General features: G+C 37.6%; 1 protein-coding gene across 4 annotated transcripts in view; it reads right to left on the bottom strand.

Moving 5' to 3' along the window:
* Nucleotides 1–18,350, bottom strand: part of TOP2B (DNA topoisomerase II beta) — a 61,612-nt gene that overhangs the window by 4,637 nt on the left and 38,625 nt on the right. For all 4 annotated transcript variants that reach the window (XM_070459823.1, XM_070459824.1, XM_020881577.2 and 1 more), the window contains exons 21-32: nt 17,729–17,960; nt 16,081–16,215; nt 15,292–15,492; nt 13,691–13,886; nt 13,452–13,543; nt 10,597–10,752; nt 10,354–10,437; nt 8,863–9,057; nt 6,438–6,582; nt 6,057–6,218; nt 4,140–4,341; nt 3,143–3,222 (exon numbers count right to left, since the gene is read on the bottom strand). In XM_070459823.1, the coding sequence (XP_070315924.1) occupies nt 3,143–3,222; nt 4,140–4,341; nt 6,057–6,218; nt 6,438–6,582; nt 8,863–9,057; nt 10,354–10,437; nt 10,597–10,752; nt 13,452–13,543; nt 13,691–13,886; nt 15,292–15,492; nt 16,081–16,215; nt 17,729–17,960 (1,880 nt within the window). The remainder of the gene's footprint in view (nt 1–3,142; nt 3,223–4,139; nt 4,342–6,056; nt 6,219–6,437; nt 6,583–8,862; nt 9,058–10,353; nt 10,438–10,596; nt 10,753–13,451; nt 13,544–13,690; nt 13,887–15,291; nt 15,493–16,080; nt 16,216–17,728; nt 17,961–18,350) is intronic.

Below are 18,350 nucleotides of genomic sequence, written 5' to 3'. Positions count from 1 at the left end.
ATAAAAATATTACAATGTTGTATTTCAAAAATGTTAACTCTGTAAAACCACATAGAAATGCAGAGTAATAAAAATTCTTAATACTCCCAAATGCTAATCATTTAAAACTGATCAATTTAAAAATACTGATTTTAAAATGAGATATTTAATAAAAGTTCTCACTGTGATTATTTTAGTATATACACAGCTAATTAACCATTTCAGGAATATCAATAACATTCAACATTTTTACATCCTTAAAGTTTAATTTAAAAGGCAAGTAGGTACCTTCAGTTTACTTTTACACTCAATTTAATCGGTTTTTCCCTCCATCCTTCCTTTCCTCAAACCAAAAAGGCAACTTGAATGTGAGTGAGATTTTTATAATAAATGGCTGTTCTGACAGGCTTTCAAAAATGCATTAGAACATGTACCAGATCTATGTCTGTCTGTCCACATGTATGACATCACCAAATGGTCAGTAGTGAAATCAGATTGATGATACTCTCTGTGGCCAAAGCAGCAGCTCTACATCCGCAAAAAGAAGACCTGGAGCTGACTGTGCTCAGATCATCAGCTCCTTATTGCAAAATTCAGGCTCCAACTGAAGAAAGCAGGGAAAACCACTAGGCCATTCAAGTACTACCTAAATCAAATCTCTTATGATTATACAGTGGAGGTGACAAATACATATAAGGAATTAGACCTGGTAGAGTGCCTGAAGAATTATGGAGGTTTGTAACCCTGTACAGGAGTCAGTGATCAAAACCATCCAAAAGAAAAACACAAGAATGCAAAGTGTTGTCTGAGGAGGCTTTAGAAATAGCTGAGAAAAGAGAAGCAAAAGGCAAAGGAGAAAGGGAAAGACACCCAACTGAATGAAGAGTTCCAGAGAATAGCAAAGAGAGCTAAGAAAGTCTTAAGTGAACAATGCAAAGAAATAGAGGGAAACCAGAGAATGTGAAAGACTAGAGATCTCTTCAAGAAAACTGGAGATAAGGGAACATCCCATACAACGATGGGCATGATAAAGGACAGAAATGGTAAGGATCTAACAGAACAGATTAAGAAGAGGTGGCAAGAATACATAGAAGAACCACACAAAAGGTGATCTTTAGTGGCCCAGATAACTGCAGTGGTGTGCGTTCTCTCACCTGGGACCAGACACCCTGGAGTGTGGAGTCCAGTGGCCCTTAGGAAGCATCACCATGAACAAAGCCAGCGGGGTGACGAACTCCAGCTGAGCTACTTAAACCCTAAGTGACAACGCCACTAAAGTGCTGCGCTCAGTATGTCAGCAAATTTGGGAGACTCAGCAGTGGCCGCAGGGAAAGGTCAGTTTTCATTTCAATGCCAAAGAAGGGCAGTGCCAAAGAAAGTTCAAACTACCACAGAATTTCACATGCTAACAAGGTGATGCCCAAAATCCTTCAAGTGAGGCTTCAGCAGTATATGAACCAAGAACTTCCAGATGTACAAGCTGGATTTAGAAAAGACAGAGAAACAAGAGATCCAATTGCCAATGTTCATTGGATCATAGAGAAAGCAAGGCAATTCCAGAAGAACATCTTCAGTTTCATTAACTACACTAAAGCCTTCTGACTGTGTGGATCACAACAAACTCTGGAAAATTCTTAAAGAGATGGGAATATCAGACCACCTTTCCTTTCTACTGAGAAACGGTTATGCAGGTTAAGAAGTAACAGTCAGTGCCAGACATGGAACAATGAACTGGTTCAAAACTGGGAAACGAATACGTCAATCCTGTATATTGTCACCCTGCTTATTTAACTTATATGCAGAGTATATCATGAGAAATGCTGGGCTGGATGAAGCACAAGCTGGAAGCAAGATTGCTGGGAGAAATATCAACAACCTCAGATATGTAGATGATACCACTCTAATGACATAGAGTGAAGTGGAGCTAAAGAGCCTTTTGATTAGGGTGAAAGAGGAGAGTGAAAAAGCTGGTATGAAACAACTTTCAAAAAATTAACATCATGGTATCTGGTCCTATGACTTCATGTCAAATAGATGAGGAAAAGTGGAAACAGGGACATTTTATTTTCTTGGGCTCCAATCACTGTGGGTGGTGACTGCAGCCATGAAATTAAAAAGCACCTGCTCCTTGGAAGGAAAGCTGTGACAACCCTAGGCAGCATATCAAAAAGCAGAGACATAACTTTGCTAACAAATATCTGTATAGTCAAACTATGGTTTTTCCAGTGGTCATGTATGGATGTGAGACTTGGACCATAAAGAAAGCTGAGCACCAAAGAATTGATGCTTCTGACCTGTGGTGCTGGAGAAGACTCTTCAGAGTCCCTTGGACAGCAAGGAGATCAAATCAGTCAATCCTAAAGGAATTCATTGGAAGGGCTAATGCTGAAGCTCCAATACTTTGGCTACATGATGTGAAGAGCAAACTCACTGAAAAAGACCCTGATGCTGAGAAAGACTGAGGGCAGGAGGATATGGGGGCAACAGAGGATGAGATGATTGGATGGCATCACTGATTCAATGGAGATGAGTCTGAGCAAGCTCCAGGACATAGGGAAGGACAGGAAAGTCTGGCGCACTGCAGTCCATGGTGTCACAAAGAATCAGACATACCTTAGCAATTGAATGATGATAGTCTACGTGTTTATCTAGCTACATGAATGTGTATTAAAAAAATGGAAAATAGTAAGTCAAATAAAACTAGATTTGTTTTGACCTTAGAAATTCTACACACAAATGTAGGCAATTAAAAAAAGTATGCACACTGATTAAATTTGCTACTATGAAGGTTTTGTCTTATAGCTACTAGAATTTAGTAAAACAAATTGGCATATTGGTAGGCTTGTAGCTTTAAAAATCCTGTCATAAACCTACTCTCATTGCCATGAAAATTTTCAGCCTTCTAACGTTTCTGTCTATACTTTTTTCACCTTAAAACACTCACACTCCTCACCCCTCACCCACACAAACACGTCAGCACCTGCTTCTCTCCACCTAAATGCTTCCATAATGCCAACATTGACCATTCAGTTGGAAATCACATCAGGAAAAAATAAACCTTATTACACTGAAGAAAATGTAAAGAGAAAGTAAGTTTACTACTCATAAAAGAAGCCATAGCAATAATATGTAAATAACCAATGAAAAGATGAAATGAGCATACCATCTTCTGACTTCTGAGAGTATGAAGGAAAAGAGAAGAGAGTCCCAAAATCCTGACTCTTCTTGTCATGGGAAGACTTTCTATTAAAGAGAAAGAAATTAATCACCACTTAAGCCATGGTCTCAACCTTGAGAATGTATATATAATATGTATTGCAAGGTTATAATTACAGAGCAGTTTAGCTCTCACGTGTTTCTCTTTGTAAAACACAGGGCACCCAAACTCCTTTTTGCTCTCTCATAAGCATTAGTGTGCATACACAGAGACAAGACAAAACAATCACTTAACAGAAAAGCAAAAGTTCCAAGTTAATCAAAATACCACAGTTTTATGGTTGATAGAACCACTTCAGAATTTAACATCAGTAAATTATTGGCAAAAATCCAAGAAGAGTGTCAGTTTCTGTCGGAGGCGGCAATAATCTGATTTCTCATACTTCACTGCATGTGGTAAAATACTTCCTTAAAAATCTGAAATAGTTGACAAATTTCATATCCTACATGTTACCTGTTCCCAAGCACCAGAGGCAAGAAAAGTCAACCATGACGAAAGCACAGGAGCTAAAGTAAACCTCCCGATTCTGGAGACTTCATAACTTTTCTCTGAACCAAGGTTGTCAAGTTATGTCCCACACACCTGCTGCCTAATTTTTTAAATGGAATTTTACAGGAACACAGCTACACTCATCCATTCACATATCATTTATGGCTGCTTTTTTGCTACAGTGGCAGTACTGAGTAGTTCAAAAGACCATATGGCCTGCAAAGCCTAAAATGTTTACTATTCCAAATTTTTATGGAAAACATTGGCCAACCTATGCTCTCAACTATAACTATTGCTTATGTAAACAGCTGCAATAATAACCAGATTTATTCCTTCAATGAGGAGGGCCTCACCCAGAATGGTAACAGTTTCCTGCTACTTACTGTGAGATTTGACAGATGCCAAGACACATGACCGCACCATGTCACAGAAGGGCTGTTGCTGTGTTACTTACTCTGGAATAGCTTTTGATTTGCCTGGTGAGAATGTGTATTCATCTTTATCTAGGCCATCTGAAGGAACAAATTCATCTTCTCCATCATTTGTTATGGGAGATGCTTTAACTTTCAATTCCTCTAAATCATTATTGTCATCATCATCATCAGCATCATCCTCCTCTTCTTCTGAGAAATCAAATGTATACTTTGGCCGTTCAGCTAGGACAAAAATAAAAATGACTTTAAACCCAGCTTTATCAAATTGAAATATTATTTCAAACCATACACTTGAAAAATAATTCAGTGGTCTCTGAAAACATGCAAGAGAAAAAGACAAGCATTAGAGAATAAAAGTGCCCCAGTTTGGCCTTAGTTACTCAGACAGTCTTAACATCTAGCCTGCACTCCCAGGAGGCTCTGGGGTCATGCTTAGGTGTCCAGAGAACGTGACATGATCCTGATGAGATCATCAGGATGCTGCTTTTCATGCTTAAATGTTACTGCGAACAGTGAGGAAAGGAGACATGGTCACTGTAAAAGTGACTACTAATATGTGATTCTCCCATTTCTGCAATTACAAAAGACAACTTGTATATCTTTAGAAAGTGCTTTCTCTTAACTTCTTACATAAAAACTTCTATCATCTCTCTTCACAGTAGTTTTACCATGAAATAATAAAGATAGTAATTTTTCAGATGAATGAGGAGAAACAGAGTTAAGATCTCAATATATTAGCAAAATAATATAACACATAAAAAAGCACCCACTATGGAGAAGGGCACACTGGTATAATGCAAATAAGCTATATTATAATTTCTAGCATATACTATGGAATAAAATTTTAAAGTCATTTGGATGCTATGCAACTTAATACTTCATTTTAAATGTATGGGGAAAGCCTACATACAATTTTAAAGCTGTTAATTAATTTTCATGTAACTTGATACAGTATTAAAGTTCACCTCTGAATTAATGCAACATTGTAAATCAACTATAGTCTAACAAAAAAAATTTTTACCTCTGTCATACTACCTATGTACTTTAGGAAAAGAAATTCAATTACTTAGTGATTGAAGGTCTGAAATATAAAAGTATCTCCCAAAGAAAACAATCAGAATGTTTTTTCATTTTATGTAAATTAGGACTTAAAATTTGAGAAGAACCTATAAAATAAGACACTCATCAGTTTTTAAGTATTTGAAGACTTCAAATTAATAAATATTCAGAAAGGATCAAATCACATGCTTAATACTAATATACACTAGCAAAATGGGATTCTACAACCTAAACTCTGGCACTGCAATTATCTAAATAATGCTGTGTGCATATGAACCAGACTATAAGGTAGGGAAATTTCTCATGACATGAGAGAGAGACGACACAACACAAGGAAACCGACGCAGCACTGCCTGTGGACCCGTCACTGCCAGTGGCCTACACCAAGGCACACACGTGTGTGCTCAGTCACTCCGTTGCCAGCAGGCTCCTCTGTCCATGGGACTCTCCAGGCAAGAACACTGGAGTGGGATGCCATGCCCTCCTCCAGGGGATCTTCCCGACACAGGGATCGAACCCATGTCTCCTGCGTCTCCCTGCAGTGGCAGGTGGATTCTTTACTACTGAGCCCCCATCAAGGTACACTTTCTAGCAAACATCTCCAAACTATGGACAGAATGTAACCCAAACTTTATCATAAAATTCAGTAAGAAAACACTTTCTCCAAATTTCACTTTGGAGAAATATATGTCCAACTTTGCTAGAAAAGATCATTCTATAAAGACGGCTTTTTGGTCTTTGTGAACTAACTTCTGAAATACTAATGGTTTACTACGTCAGTAATATTGATTATACTAATCATACCAACTTATGAGTAATACTAACTTTGTCAAACCACAAAAAAATGATAAAATAAAGTATAAAATATATCAGAATACCAGCCGCTCTCCTAAGTAAAGAGTCTCTTGGAATAACCACAGGTTCTGTTTCTTCCAAGTCACTTTCTGACTTGGATTCATCATCTGACCAAGGATTCCGTTTCTTCACTTTCTTTGCACTGGGTTTACCAGATGATGTAGGTGTTTTTCTCACCCTGGTACCTAAAAACAAATGAGTAACAATAAGGTATGTATCAATACTTATCCAAATATCATTAGTAAAAATAAAACTATTATAACTAAAATTTCATTATAAAGTAATGTTTGTGAGAACTGAAGATATTACTTCAACTACCAGAAAAAAACCACAGTCAAAAGCATCTACTAATGCCCTGAACATACACATCTTCTCACAAACAAAAGACTATAATGGCTCCTCACCAGGTTCTTTTTTCTCCCTTTTGGGTTTGGGACCTTTGTTTACAGGAGTTGATGGGATTAATGCTTCTTCTCCTGCGCCTTCTATTGCTGCTCCACTGAACTCTTCATCAAAGTCCACTTTTACTGCTGTGGTATCCAGATCACCCTACACATTAAAAAGAAAGCCAAACCATCAGTAAAAATAAAAGCTGAATTAATATCATATGTACTTTAGAGGTACATTTCCGGTCAATAGATAGCTTTTCTGTATCAGATGAATAAAGAATGTGTGGGTCTACTGAGGCCCCAAGAGATGACACTGATCAGACCATGCTTTATATGTAGCTATGGAAAATGATCGTGCTTACCACTCTAATCTATTAGTGCATTCTATGAGATGACAGCTACTTAAAACTGTAAGAAATAAGAAGGCAGCTTCTGATTATCCAAGGGACTTTCACACTTAAAGCTAAGGACAAGGTACCAAAAGGTACCTGAAAAAAATTCATTGCTATAGCTCAGGCTTCTATCCACTAGGAAAAAACCTTCAGATTATTGAAGATGATAAAAATAATCTTCAGATTATTATTATGAGAATAAAACATAACATGTCATATACTGCTAAGCATAAGACAAAGTCCCCTGACCATGAAATGGAGAAAGAACAGTGACCCATGAGAAGGGAGCAATCCTGCCCAGGGCAGGACAGACAACAGGGAAAAAGAGCCCTTTCCATTGGGCACTGAAGACTTGGGAACATCCAGCAAGTGAGCAGAGTGAGGAGGGAAAAGACAATGGAAGAGACAGTCTGCTGGGCCTCGAGGACAGCTGAGAGGAAAGGTCCATCATGTCTGACTCTCTGAGACCCCATGGACTGCAGCTCACCAGGCTCCTCTGTCCATGGGATTCTCCAGGCAAGAGGACTGGGCTGCTATGCCCTCCTGCAGGGCACCTTCCCAATCCATAGATAAAGCTGGCGTCTCTTATGTCTCCTGCTTGGCAGGCGGGTTCTTTGCCACTAGCGCCACCTGGGAAGCCCAAGGGCAGCCAGGTGGAAGCTAAATCACTGCACACGAGGGTCACTGTGTAATAACCAGGCTTGTCTTTTGGAAACATCACCCCAGTGGAAAGAGATAAGACAGAGGAATGAAGTGAAGAAGGTGGAGTCAGGACTGGTGGACGAGACAGGACTGCTGGAGCCACATGACTCACCTTAAACTGCCTCAGAGAAAATATCCTGAATCCTAAGACAGTGTCAATGGGGACCAAGATAAAGAGCGTGGATTTTGGGACTCTTTTATAGTCAGTCAGTAGGACAGAGTTACTGATTAAATGAGATACTCGTCAGCTTCTGGCCTATGTTAGTGATGGCTGATCATGCCAGAAGCTAGATCAGGCAGAGGCAGGAGGGGAGTTTTAAAACCAGGATTAAGTCAGGCACGCTGAACGTGTAGAGCCTGGGGGCGTTCTGATGGCTGTGTCAGTCCAGCTCTCCTGGAGCCATGACCGCTCAGGACATTGATTAAAGAGCCATCAAGTGATAGAAGCTCTGGGCATAGACACAGTCACTCAAGGAGACTGTGAAAGACACAGAGAAATGCACTGAGAACGGACCCTGACTAACACCATGGGAAATGGAGAGGAGAGAAGCCTTCCCTGAGAAGAGCAAGCTCTGCGTGTAGGTGGACGTGTGAGGCCCCGGTTCTCAGCACAGCAGGAGAGGGCTCCCCTGCACCCCAGTGCCCCACCCAGCGTCCACTCTCTCTCTGCACAAAGAGCCCTCCGGCCTCACCCAGCGCCTGGGCTCGTCTCCCGAGTTCCCAGGTCCACCCGGCACGCTCTGCTTCTAAACGGCCTGCCCAAAGCAGTCAGCCTTTCTCCTTGTGACCATCAGGCTCCTGCTTCCTCAGCTCTGAGATGTTTCCTTCCTCTGGCTAACTGCCCCCCTTCTCCAGGAGGCTTTTAAGTCCACTATAACATCAAACAACCCAATGATATAGGCTGTGTCTGATGATCTTTTAACTAAAGGTAAAAACAAATAGTAAACGATGACAGTTTACTTCAAAAGTCAAACAGACCCTTTTCTACTGGAAGACTTCCTTAACTGGTCATGATACAGAACTAAAGTTTACAGTTTATACTTGTTGTTGCTATTGTTCCATGATTTTAATTTAGAATACTGAGTAGAATACTTCTCTCTCTCTTTAGAAATGGGATCAAGGAAGTCACTCTTTACATATATGTGGGTCCTTGAGTAATATGTCTTCATCCTATGTATGGATCAACTGCTTTCATGGAACAAATGACTTCCTATCACAGTGAAATAGCAATACCTTTGAAACAAAAAATACAGCATGATTTCAGTACACAGTAAAATTACAATTCCTACAAACATCATTACTGAGGTGGAGCCCACCCACAAGCTAAAGGAGGAGCCGTGTGCTACCTTTCTCTTCTTCAGCAGCTTCTTGCTGGCATCTGCCTTCATGGCAGTTATCTCGGGAACCACTCTCCTGCCGTAGGGGGAGGGCATCGTCTCTTCTAGCTGAAGCTTCTTCACCTTAGGCTTGCCAACTTTCCCCTTGATTGCTTTTCCAGCCATTCCAGCCAGAACGTCTTCTCGTTCCTGCGCTTCCACTTTCTGGAGGGGAATCATTAAGGATGGGGAGGAGGGTGGGGCATAAACAACTCATCAGAAAAGACAATTGGAACTGCAGGAAGTCAAAGTTCAATTTTATTCACTCAATAAGGAAGAGAGCTTCCAAGTGATCTAACCTAAGGGAAAAACAATTCTAAATCAGAAGGCCTGGGCTGCAGTCCCAGTTCTATCTAACAAGTTTCTCATTTGTAAGACGAGGGGGTTGTAACTAAATGACCTACATGGTCCCTTTCCAATTCTAGAACCCTATGACATATTATGGGATCAGGACCGTTGATGACCTGGTATCATCAGATGCCTAGCAAATCATACAAAAAGGCAGTTCTGGTAACAAATATGAAGCCGTTCTTTACTCTTGCTTTACCTTGCTTCAATCTTAATGGATATTAATTTTTAAATGTGTAAGTCAGCAGGGAAAAGTCTCAAATTTTTAAAAAATCTAATTCAAAACAACAGAAGAAAAGTATAAATCAAGGCAACACGTGATATTGTGATACTTGAAAGATCATTAAAATTCCAGAAATTTTATTAGGCAACTAATATACCACACTTATTCTTAAGAGTTCGAATTCTGACTTAGGTTATAAAACTAGAGCATGTGGACAATAAATCAATGAAACAACTAAAACCAATAAATATAATATCATGATTAATCATAAATAGTAATTTACCTTGTACTACTCAAAATTAGATGATCATATTGCTACCATGAATATAATTCTAAGATTTTAAGTGAGTTGCTTAAAAATAAATTAGGCAATTTTAGGAAAAGTTTGTATTTTATATCTTTCTCTACATTTTTTCTTTTATTTTTAAAAATGGAATTCTACTTGGAGAAAAATAAATTTTTAAAAATTTAAAATTTCTCTGTTAAAAGTCTAAAGAGACTATCATTATACTTTTTAAAAATCAAATACCTATATTCAATCACATATATATATATATATATATATATATATTGTTCTTACCTCTTTCAGGGGAAAACATTAAAATTGATGCAATAAGCTAATTTGAAGTCAGTTAAGCAGTTTTAACTAGTAGAGAGTATTAGAATTTAACTCATTCTAAATTCCCACTCCATAGCTTTTATTCATCTACATCAGACATAACTTTTTTTTTATGACTTCATATAGCTAGAAGCTTAATCCTCTGCAGCTTATAAACACATTAACCTTTGTAGAGTTAAAGGAAATCCTGAGATAATTTAATTTTTAAAACTTTCATTTTGTTTGATAAACATTACCCTTTCAAATATATTTTAATGGAGACTTAACCTACATCCAGTTCTTCAACAAAAGCTGCTAAATCTTCTTTCCAAAGATCTGAAGGAGATTTCCTTTTAAGATCACTGACCTCTCGCCCCTATAATAAAAAAGTAGTGTGATTTAAACATTCAATTATAAATGTATAATTTTAAAATGGATACATAAAGGATATATAAAACTATTTTTGGAAAAGAAAAATAAATATATGGAAAACACTGAAATAGTTTCAAATTATTTAACCCACAGAAGTTCATACTTTTGCATCTCTCTGTTTAATCAGTTCTTCAACTTTTTCTTTAGTAAGAGACCATAGAGACATATTTAAAATATAATTAAAATCAGGGCCTGAAGGAGTTCCTGAATCAGAGGAACTATCATCATGCTGGTTTTGTGATTCTTCCTCTTCTGCTGCCTGCAAAAAATAATAAACTTTATATTAAAGTCCTGTATAATATGAAATCAATGTTGAATTTTATTGAATACTAAGTTTAAAATTCCACATATGCTACACTCTTAAAGCTACATTTTCAGGGTGGTGGATTTATTTTAGATTATCTACAAGATTATCTATGAAAATATATTTCCTATAAAAAGTTTAAATTTTCTAAAAATGCAAAATAATGTCATCAAGAGGAATAGCCATCAGCTATTCAGGAATCTGGTGAAAAATTAACTGCTTGAGAAGACACCACATCTTAAATGTAACAGAGCAGAAGTAATATTCTATCATGCATTTTGTCAGATCTTTGCATTGGAGAGTGAATGAACAATTTGAAACCTAAAATAAATATGTTTTACAGTAATAATAAATATGCTAAGATAGTCACTAAGGGTGAATTCTTAATAAAAATTTTCTCAAGCAAGAACACTTAAGTAAGGACTAGAAAAATTCTCTTAAGAGTTGAACAGCTGGTAGATTAGAGTAAGAATTGTAAGGGCTATTCAAAAGTTGTATTCATAAGGTCTTTTTTTCACAGAAATAGTTACAATTAAAACAATCTTCTTACACTAATACTAAATTTCAAAATCCAATGAATGTATTATAAGTGACATCATCTTTAAAATTTTTAAAATAACAACAGCTGTTAAAATAAATTTGAATCTCAATTGTTAAAGGCACTCAGATCATTAAAAATGACTGAGTTAACCATGATACTCCATAAAACAAAAAGTCCACTTCCAGTAATCAAAAAAAAGAAAAAAAGCCTTACAGTTTTTAAAAAGTTTTACAATTTTAAATTTTCAGTAAAATAATGTATATATACAAATTAAGTTTATTTTAGAAGAGATAAAAATAAAAATTACAAGAAAGATGCTTCATTACATTAAAAGTATAAACTCAATTAAGTAACATTATCCAAGTAAGGAATGCTGTTGTTCAGTTGATAGATTATATAAGTACCTAGATAATTTATGACAAATTAATACAGTCTACAGCTTTTAAAATTTCTTCATGAAATAGTGTGCTGCTATGGAATTTCTTACACTACCATTAAAATACTATTAGGGTGTCAGGTGTCATAAAACCCTATTTAGACCCACATTTCAGAAGTCTGTTTGCTCTAGGTTTTAATGACACACAAAGCATTGTTAATGAGTGCTCCATAAATGTGTGTATCTATCGCTGTTAACATGAAGATGACTAAGGATACTTTCAGGGGGAAAAAAAAACCACCGCTTTTCAAGTTCCAGTGACAATTCTACCACGCTTTTGATCTTCTAATTATCTACTTTATAGTTCTCTCTCCTCCAGCTCTACATAACAGGACACTCTTGTAAGAGCAGCTCCTTCTGTTTCTGAAACCCCCAAAGTGAACAACACATGGTCAAGATGCTGATTTTTGAGGGTAACAATGAAAGTACTGAAACCAAGCATGCGCTTTTACCCGTGAGGTCTATTTTCACCAGAAGGGCATTCTCAAACCCGAAACTCTTTTATTTTTAAAAACTAAACATTAAATTCATTGGCTTACTAGCAAAAATTTTTAAGATATAATTTAAACCAACAGTGACACAGAAGGGCAAGCAGTATATAAACCATAACTTGGGGTTTAAGAATGCAATAAAACACAATGAAAGGAAAGCAAGTGCTTAAAGCATCTTAATTTTGAATACTCTCCCACTTTGTCCTACCCACTTCCCTCAATGAATAAACCTATTATCTCAATATGTAATTTGATATATAATTCATTTTAGTTTTACTCATTCTAATATATTTCTATGTAGTTTGAAATATATGAAAAACATTATGGCTGAGAACTCAGATGCTGGGAAGTTTAATGTTTCAGTGCAAATTATATCACATAATCATAACTATTTTTGAAAATGCAAACATTATCAGTATTATGTATTTATACAATATTCAATTAAGTATCTGAAAACTAATCATGTCCAAGTTTCTTCTTTTTTGTACATTTGTGTTCTCAATCACAATGTGGTATGACCTCTTTAAATTATCCATAGCAGCAAAAAGCTAATTTTTGAGAGAACTCTCAAAGTTTCAATATTCCATTCACTGAATTAGTATTAGTACTCTATGATCTAAAATGGGCAATTAACAAAACATCAGACTTTTAATCTGAAGTCCCAGGGTTAAAATCTCCAGCCAAACATCGAAGCCAAGGTCAGAGCACACACATGGGGCTCAATAAATACTGGTAAGTATTGACCATTCCATCTCTCATATCCCCAGAGTACAGCAAAACCAGATCGAGGGAGTGGTGACTCCACACTATGACTGCAGACTGCCCGGGGGAAATCATTTACGCACGACCAGAGCAGTTCCCAGAATGACCCGCACCACACACCACCACCACCGCCATCCTTTAACAGCAGCTCACAAAGAAGGCCGAGGAGACTGAGCTACTCCTCAGACCTGGAGGCACAGTCCAGCCCAGGAAGAGCCACACTGGCCATGTGCTTTGCGGCGGGTGTGCACTGCAAATCCTGTACCATATCCGTTTCGTGGATAAACAGAAGACTTCAGTCTCCAAACACACCACTCAGCACCGTTAGCAGTACTAAATTCAAAATTCAGGGGTTGGGTTTTTGGTTCACTTTGGAAGTTGCTTTTAAAAGCTTCTCTGAATGTCTCATTCTGCAAATGATTACCTTTTCTTGTGCTTCTTTCCAGGCTTTCACTGGGTCAGATTCATAACCTCTCTGGACTAACATTTGAATCAAATCTTTCTTTGACCTATTCTCTATGTGAGGGAAAAATAAAGTTAGGATCAAGAAAAGAGATTCAATTTGTATTTGTTTATATTCTACTGATAAAAATGTCTTCTATTAATAAAGTTTTTTTTTTTCCATTTTAACTAATCTTCAAATTTTTAAAGGTTTCATCTTACCTATAGTGATTTTCCCTTGTATCTTCTCTAAAATGAAACGGGCTTGATTATTAAGCTTAGTAGACTCTGCTCCCAACATTCCTACAAGCCACTCCTTTCGTAAACCATAATAACTTAATCGTAAATCAAAGAATTCTTTCAAAATATCTTGCACAGTTTCATACTTCTTCAGGCATCCCATATGATCAAAGAGTACCTATGCAAAACACAAAATTTTCAAAGATTATATAAATCTGTGTTGGTATTTTTACCTTGTATTATGTCTTACAGTATTTAAAAATAACCATAATACACTTACATGAATACACACCACTCCTAAAAGCCAGAACCAAATTACACATTTCTGTGACTATTCCTTTGGTAACTTTGAGAAATGGATAAAATTCAATTCTCAAAACCATGAAAATATGTTAAGTTGGAATAAATTTTTAGGATAGGACTTTAAAATAAGGTTCTTATTTAAAACTGTATCAACTATGGCTATAAAACCACCTAATATTTTTTTCAAACTAAAAAGAAACCCATTCTATCTGTAAGTTTTTAAATTTAAAACGTTTTTCAATTTTTAATGTTAAATTTAAAGTTCTCTCTTTCCCATATATTCAGTGGATGTGCATTTGCCTCTCTTTTGATTTTTTTGAAATGTGCTATAATTCACTCAATGGAGATGGCAATGGCACCCCACTCCAGGACTCTTGCCTGGAAAATCCCATGGACGGAGGAGCCTGGTGGGCTGCAGTCCATGGGGTCGCTAAGAGTCGGACATGACTGAGCAACTTCACTTTCACTTTCACGCATTGGAGAAGGAAATGGCAACCACCTCCAGTGTTCTTGCCTGGAGAATCCCAGGGACGGGGAGCCTTGGTGGGCTGTGTCTATGTGGTCGCACAGAGTCGGACAAAACTGAAGCGACTTAGCAGCAGCAGCAGAATTCACTCAAACTTCAATTTAGGGAGAAATCTTACTTCTCTATCCTTTTTATGCTTTTTCTATCAATCATGGCACTTTTTCTCAGTCATTGTGCTATTGCTGGATTTTTTTTTCAAGTCTAAAAGCTAATTTGGAATGAAACGAGAATAATCATACATACTCACTTTTATTTTCCTCAATTATTTATAAGCTTAATAAAGCAGATTATAGTTACAAGAAGATGCTAAGTGTTAGTTGCCCAGTCATGCCCAACTCTTTGCGACCCCATGGACTGCAGCCCACCAGGCTCTTCTATCCATGACATTTTCCAGGCAAAGATACTGGAGTGGGTTGCCATTTCCTTCTCCAACAAGTTGATGAGTACTTCACAATTAAAATGCTAATAGAGACAGACATAAGGCACACAGAAACCCTGCAATAATCACTACCAGAACTTCAAATCAGTCTTTGTGAAAGTATGTGTACCCTGTGTGTTCAAGACCAGATGCAAACTGCAGAGCCTGGGGAGTAGCGGGTAATAGTGGAGAAAACGGAAAGTACCTCTAGACTCCTTAGCAAACACACAGGAGAAGCATTCAGACTCATTACACTCACTTGTGTCATGAAGCCAGTTGCAAAATTCCCACTTACAAAATAAGAGGTTAAATTCATAGTAAATATAGTTCACGTACCATGGAATTACAAGTAAGAGTAGTTTGAAGTTTAAAAACTTTGTGCAATCCAGCAGCTTCTGCTTGTGCTAGCTTCTCTTCAGTCATTTTCACCACAAATTTCACAGTTGTATCAGTATGATATTCTTTATAATCAGAAATTAATGCTGGTGTTTTATCTGTTCCATTTAGCATAGGTTCTAAAACCTGTTCTTTGTATACCTACAAAAGATTTATAAATAAGTAATTCTTTCATGACACATGTTCTTAAACTGTAAGTCACGCACTCTTAAAAATTCTCAATTCCAGTCAGAAAAAAGGGGAAACCTCCAGCTCCACCGTCTCCGGCCCAGCCACTGCAGTCAACAACATGCGGGGATCTTAATGGAGAAAGAAGATGACAAGGGCAGGCTCTGATCTGCTCAAAGGGTGGAAAGAGGCTGAGAGCACACACAGGATGGCGTCAGCTAGAACTGGCGACTCGACGCCCACCTGTACTGCCTGACGGGAATTCACTGACAGCGCCTGCAAGGGCTCCAAGCACCATTCCTTCCTCATTTCATACTCTGCTCATTTCAGTGTCAACAAGATAACAGTCTTTTAAAAGTTAGCTTAACTCATTCTACACTTAGATAAGTTAAAAAACATTTTAATTACAATTTGAATACTCAAATGAATGTGTCAAAAATGCATGCAGGAATGTTTAAACACTCTACAGACTCAGGGCAAACAGACGGAATCCCATTCAAACCAGAACACACTGTCTAACGCAACCGCCCTCTTCACAGGCAGCTTGCATCTTGTACCAACCTGTGTCCAAGTTCTGACGGGGAGCTCGGTAATCTCCACTGTGTTTCTGTCCACCACAAATATTTCACCACTGACTGCATACTGGTTTTGACCAAGTTCTTGGATCGTTCCTTTAAAGTTTTTGTAGTTTGGAAGCTGAAGAGAAAAATAAAAGTCCCTTAAGGGCCCAACTCCTCAGAGTGCCAGCGCCACCTCTGAACGCCCCCAGCCGGGATCTCTTGCCAGCTCAGGTCCACACGACTGAACCCAAACTCCTCTCATCCACAGCAAGCCCTCTTCACACAACCGCTCAGGCTTGAAGTCACAGTTTCTGTTCTCAGAGGACCAACATTCCTCACAACCTCGAAACCTCAGTGTCATCTTTCCTAGTCTTCAAAAAATATTACCTTTTTTATCTCCCCAGCCTATTACCTAAATCCTTCCTTCTCCCATAGATTAAAAATTCTCTAAATTCAGATTCCTCAGATGTTATGTTAGCTCTGCAGTCCAGAGCCAATGATCCGCCTTCCAGATCACTACTTATACTCTCAAATATTTTGAATATTCTTACTTTCCTCTACCCAGCATGCCCTCACAGCCTACATAACTATATGAACCTCAGCCAAACAACAAGCCAGCCCCGCTTCTCTCACCCCTGTTTGTTATTATCGTTAGGCAGTGAGGTAGCAGCGCAGGACGTTTCTTCTGGCGCACTGAGCAACTATTACTATCTTCTGTCGCTGTAAACCACATGCCCGGATGTCTTGCCTTGACAAAAGATTACCGTTTTGAAGACAGGGATCATAATATTTCATCTCACCACTTGGCACAGTATCATATATAGAAGATTATATATATGTGTATATATACATACACACACACATATGTATATGTAAGAAACATTAACTTAATACTCAATGTATCTGAAATAATTCAAATAAAATGCTATAATCATTATAAGTAATTTGATACTTCTGTTAGAAATATTTTAAAGTACTTTAAAGTATTTAGGGGAAAGACAGATTTTAAATCACACTCAATCTAATTTTTTTAAACACAAAAATGAAATAAAACTTGAAGTGAAATACATAAAAATATTAAGTTTCTATATACATGGAGTATGTTTTCCTCTTTGCTTATGAATCTAGACGATTTTAAACCATGTAGAAGAGGGTAAACCATGTAGAGAGGTTTTTCTTGGAGGGAGTTGGGGAAGAGTTGAACACAATGAATGATGTAAGGAAAGGGGAAAAGTAAATATGGAGACATATTAAAATACCTGCAGTGTGTTTTTAAGTATCCTCATGACTCTCTAACATGACTTAGTTGTTGAACAATAAAAAGTTGCATATAACTTTATCATATAAGCCTTATTCTTTACATAATTTAGACATTTGAAAGTCTGAAAAAAGCCTGAAATACTTTTACATTAAAATTTTAATAAACAGTTTCTCCCCATAAGCCTTATCTGCAGGCTTTTTGCAAACTTTATCTTTTACTATAAGCACACATCAAGTTATACACTAACAAGGTCCCTACTGTCTAAAATATGTTCTAAAATGAAAATGGTTCCATTACTTTTCTAAAATTAATGACTTCATAGTTCACACAATATCATTCATTAAATACAAAAAAAAACCAATATAAGCAGTAAATTCTACACCATTACCATGGGATGAGGATCCAGGCCATCGAGCATGCGCCTGACATTGTTCACGATCTCTCTGGCATCGTAGTTGGGCAGCTTACAAGCCCACCCTGTGCCAATGCCTTCAGCACCGTTTATTAAAACCATGGGGATTATGGGGATATACCACTCAGGCTCCACACGCTGATTATCATCATAAAGGAATTTAAGCAAGTTGTCATCCACAGCAGGAAAAAGCAGTCTTGCTAAAGTGCTAATAAAAGGAAAAAGAGAAACATGCATCAATGTCATGGTTTGAGGAGAAAAACTTCATATGTAAATTACTTTACATGTCAGAAATCTTTTAAGAGAATACATTTAAAAATTTTGGTTCAGTTCAGTTGCTCAGTCGTGTCCGACTCTTTGTGACCCCATGAATTGCAGCACGCGAGGCCTCCCTGTCCATCACCAACTCCCAGAGTTTACTCAAATTCATGTCCATCGAGTCAGTAATGCCATCCAGCCATCTCATCCTCTGTCGTTCCCTTCTCCTCCTGCCCCCAACCCCTTCCAGCATCAGGGTCTTTTCCACTGAGTCAACTCTTCCGATGAGGTGGCCAAAGTATTGGAGTTTCAGCTTCAACATCAGTCCTTCCAATGAACA

Source organism: Odocoileus virginianus, chromosome 32 (assembly GCF_023699985.2).
Source record: "Odocoileus virginianus isolate 20LAN1187 ecotype Illinois chromosome 32, Ovbor_1.2, whole genome shotgun sequence".
Classification (NCBI taxonomy): domain Eukaryota; kingdom Metazoa; phylum Chordata; class Mammalia; order Artiodactyla; family Cervidae; genus Odocoileus; species Odocoileus virginianus.
The sequence above is the reverse complement of the archived record's forward strand: the minus strand, read 5'-3'. Positions and strand labels throughout refer to the sequence as shown.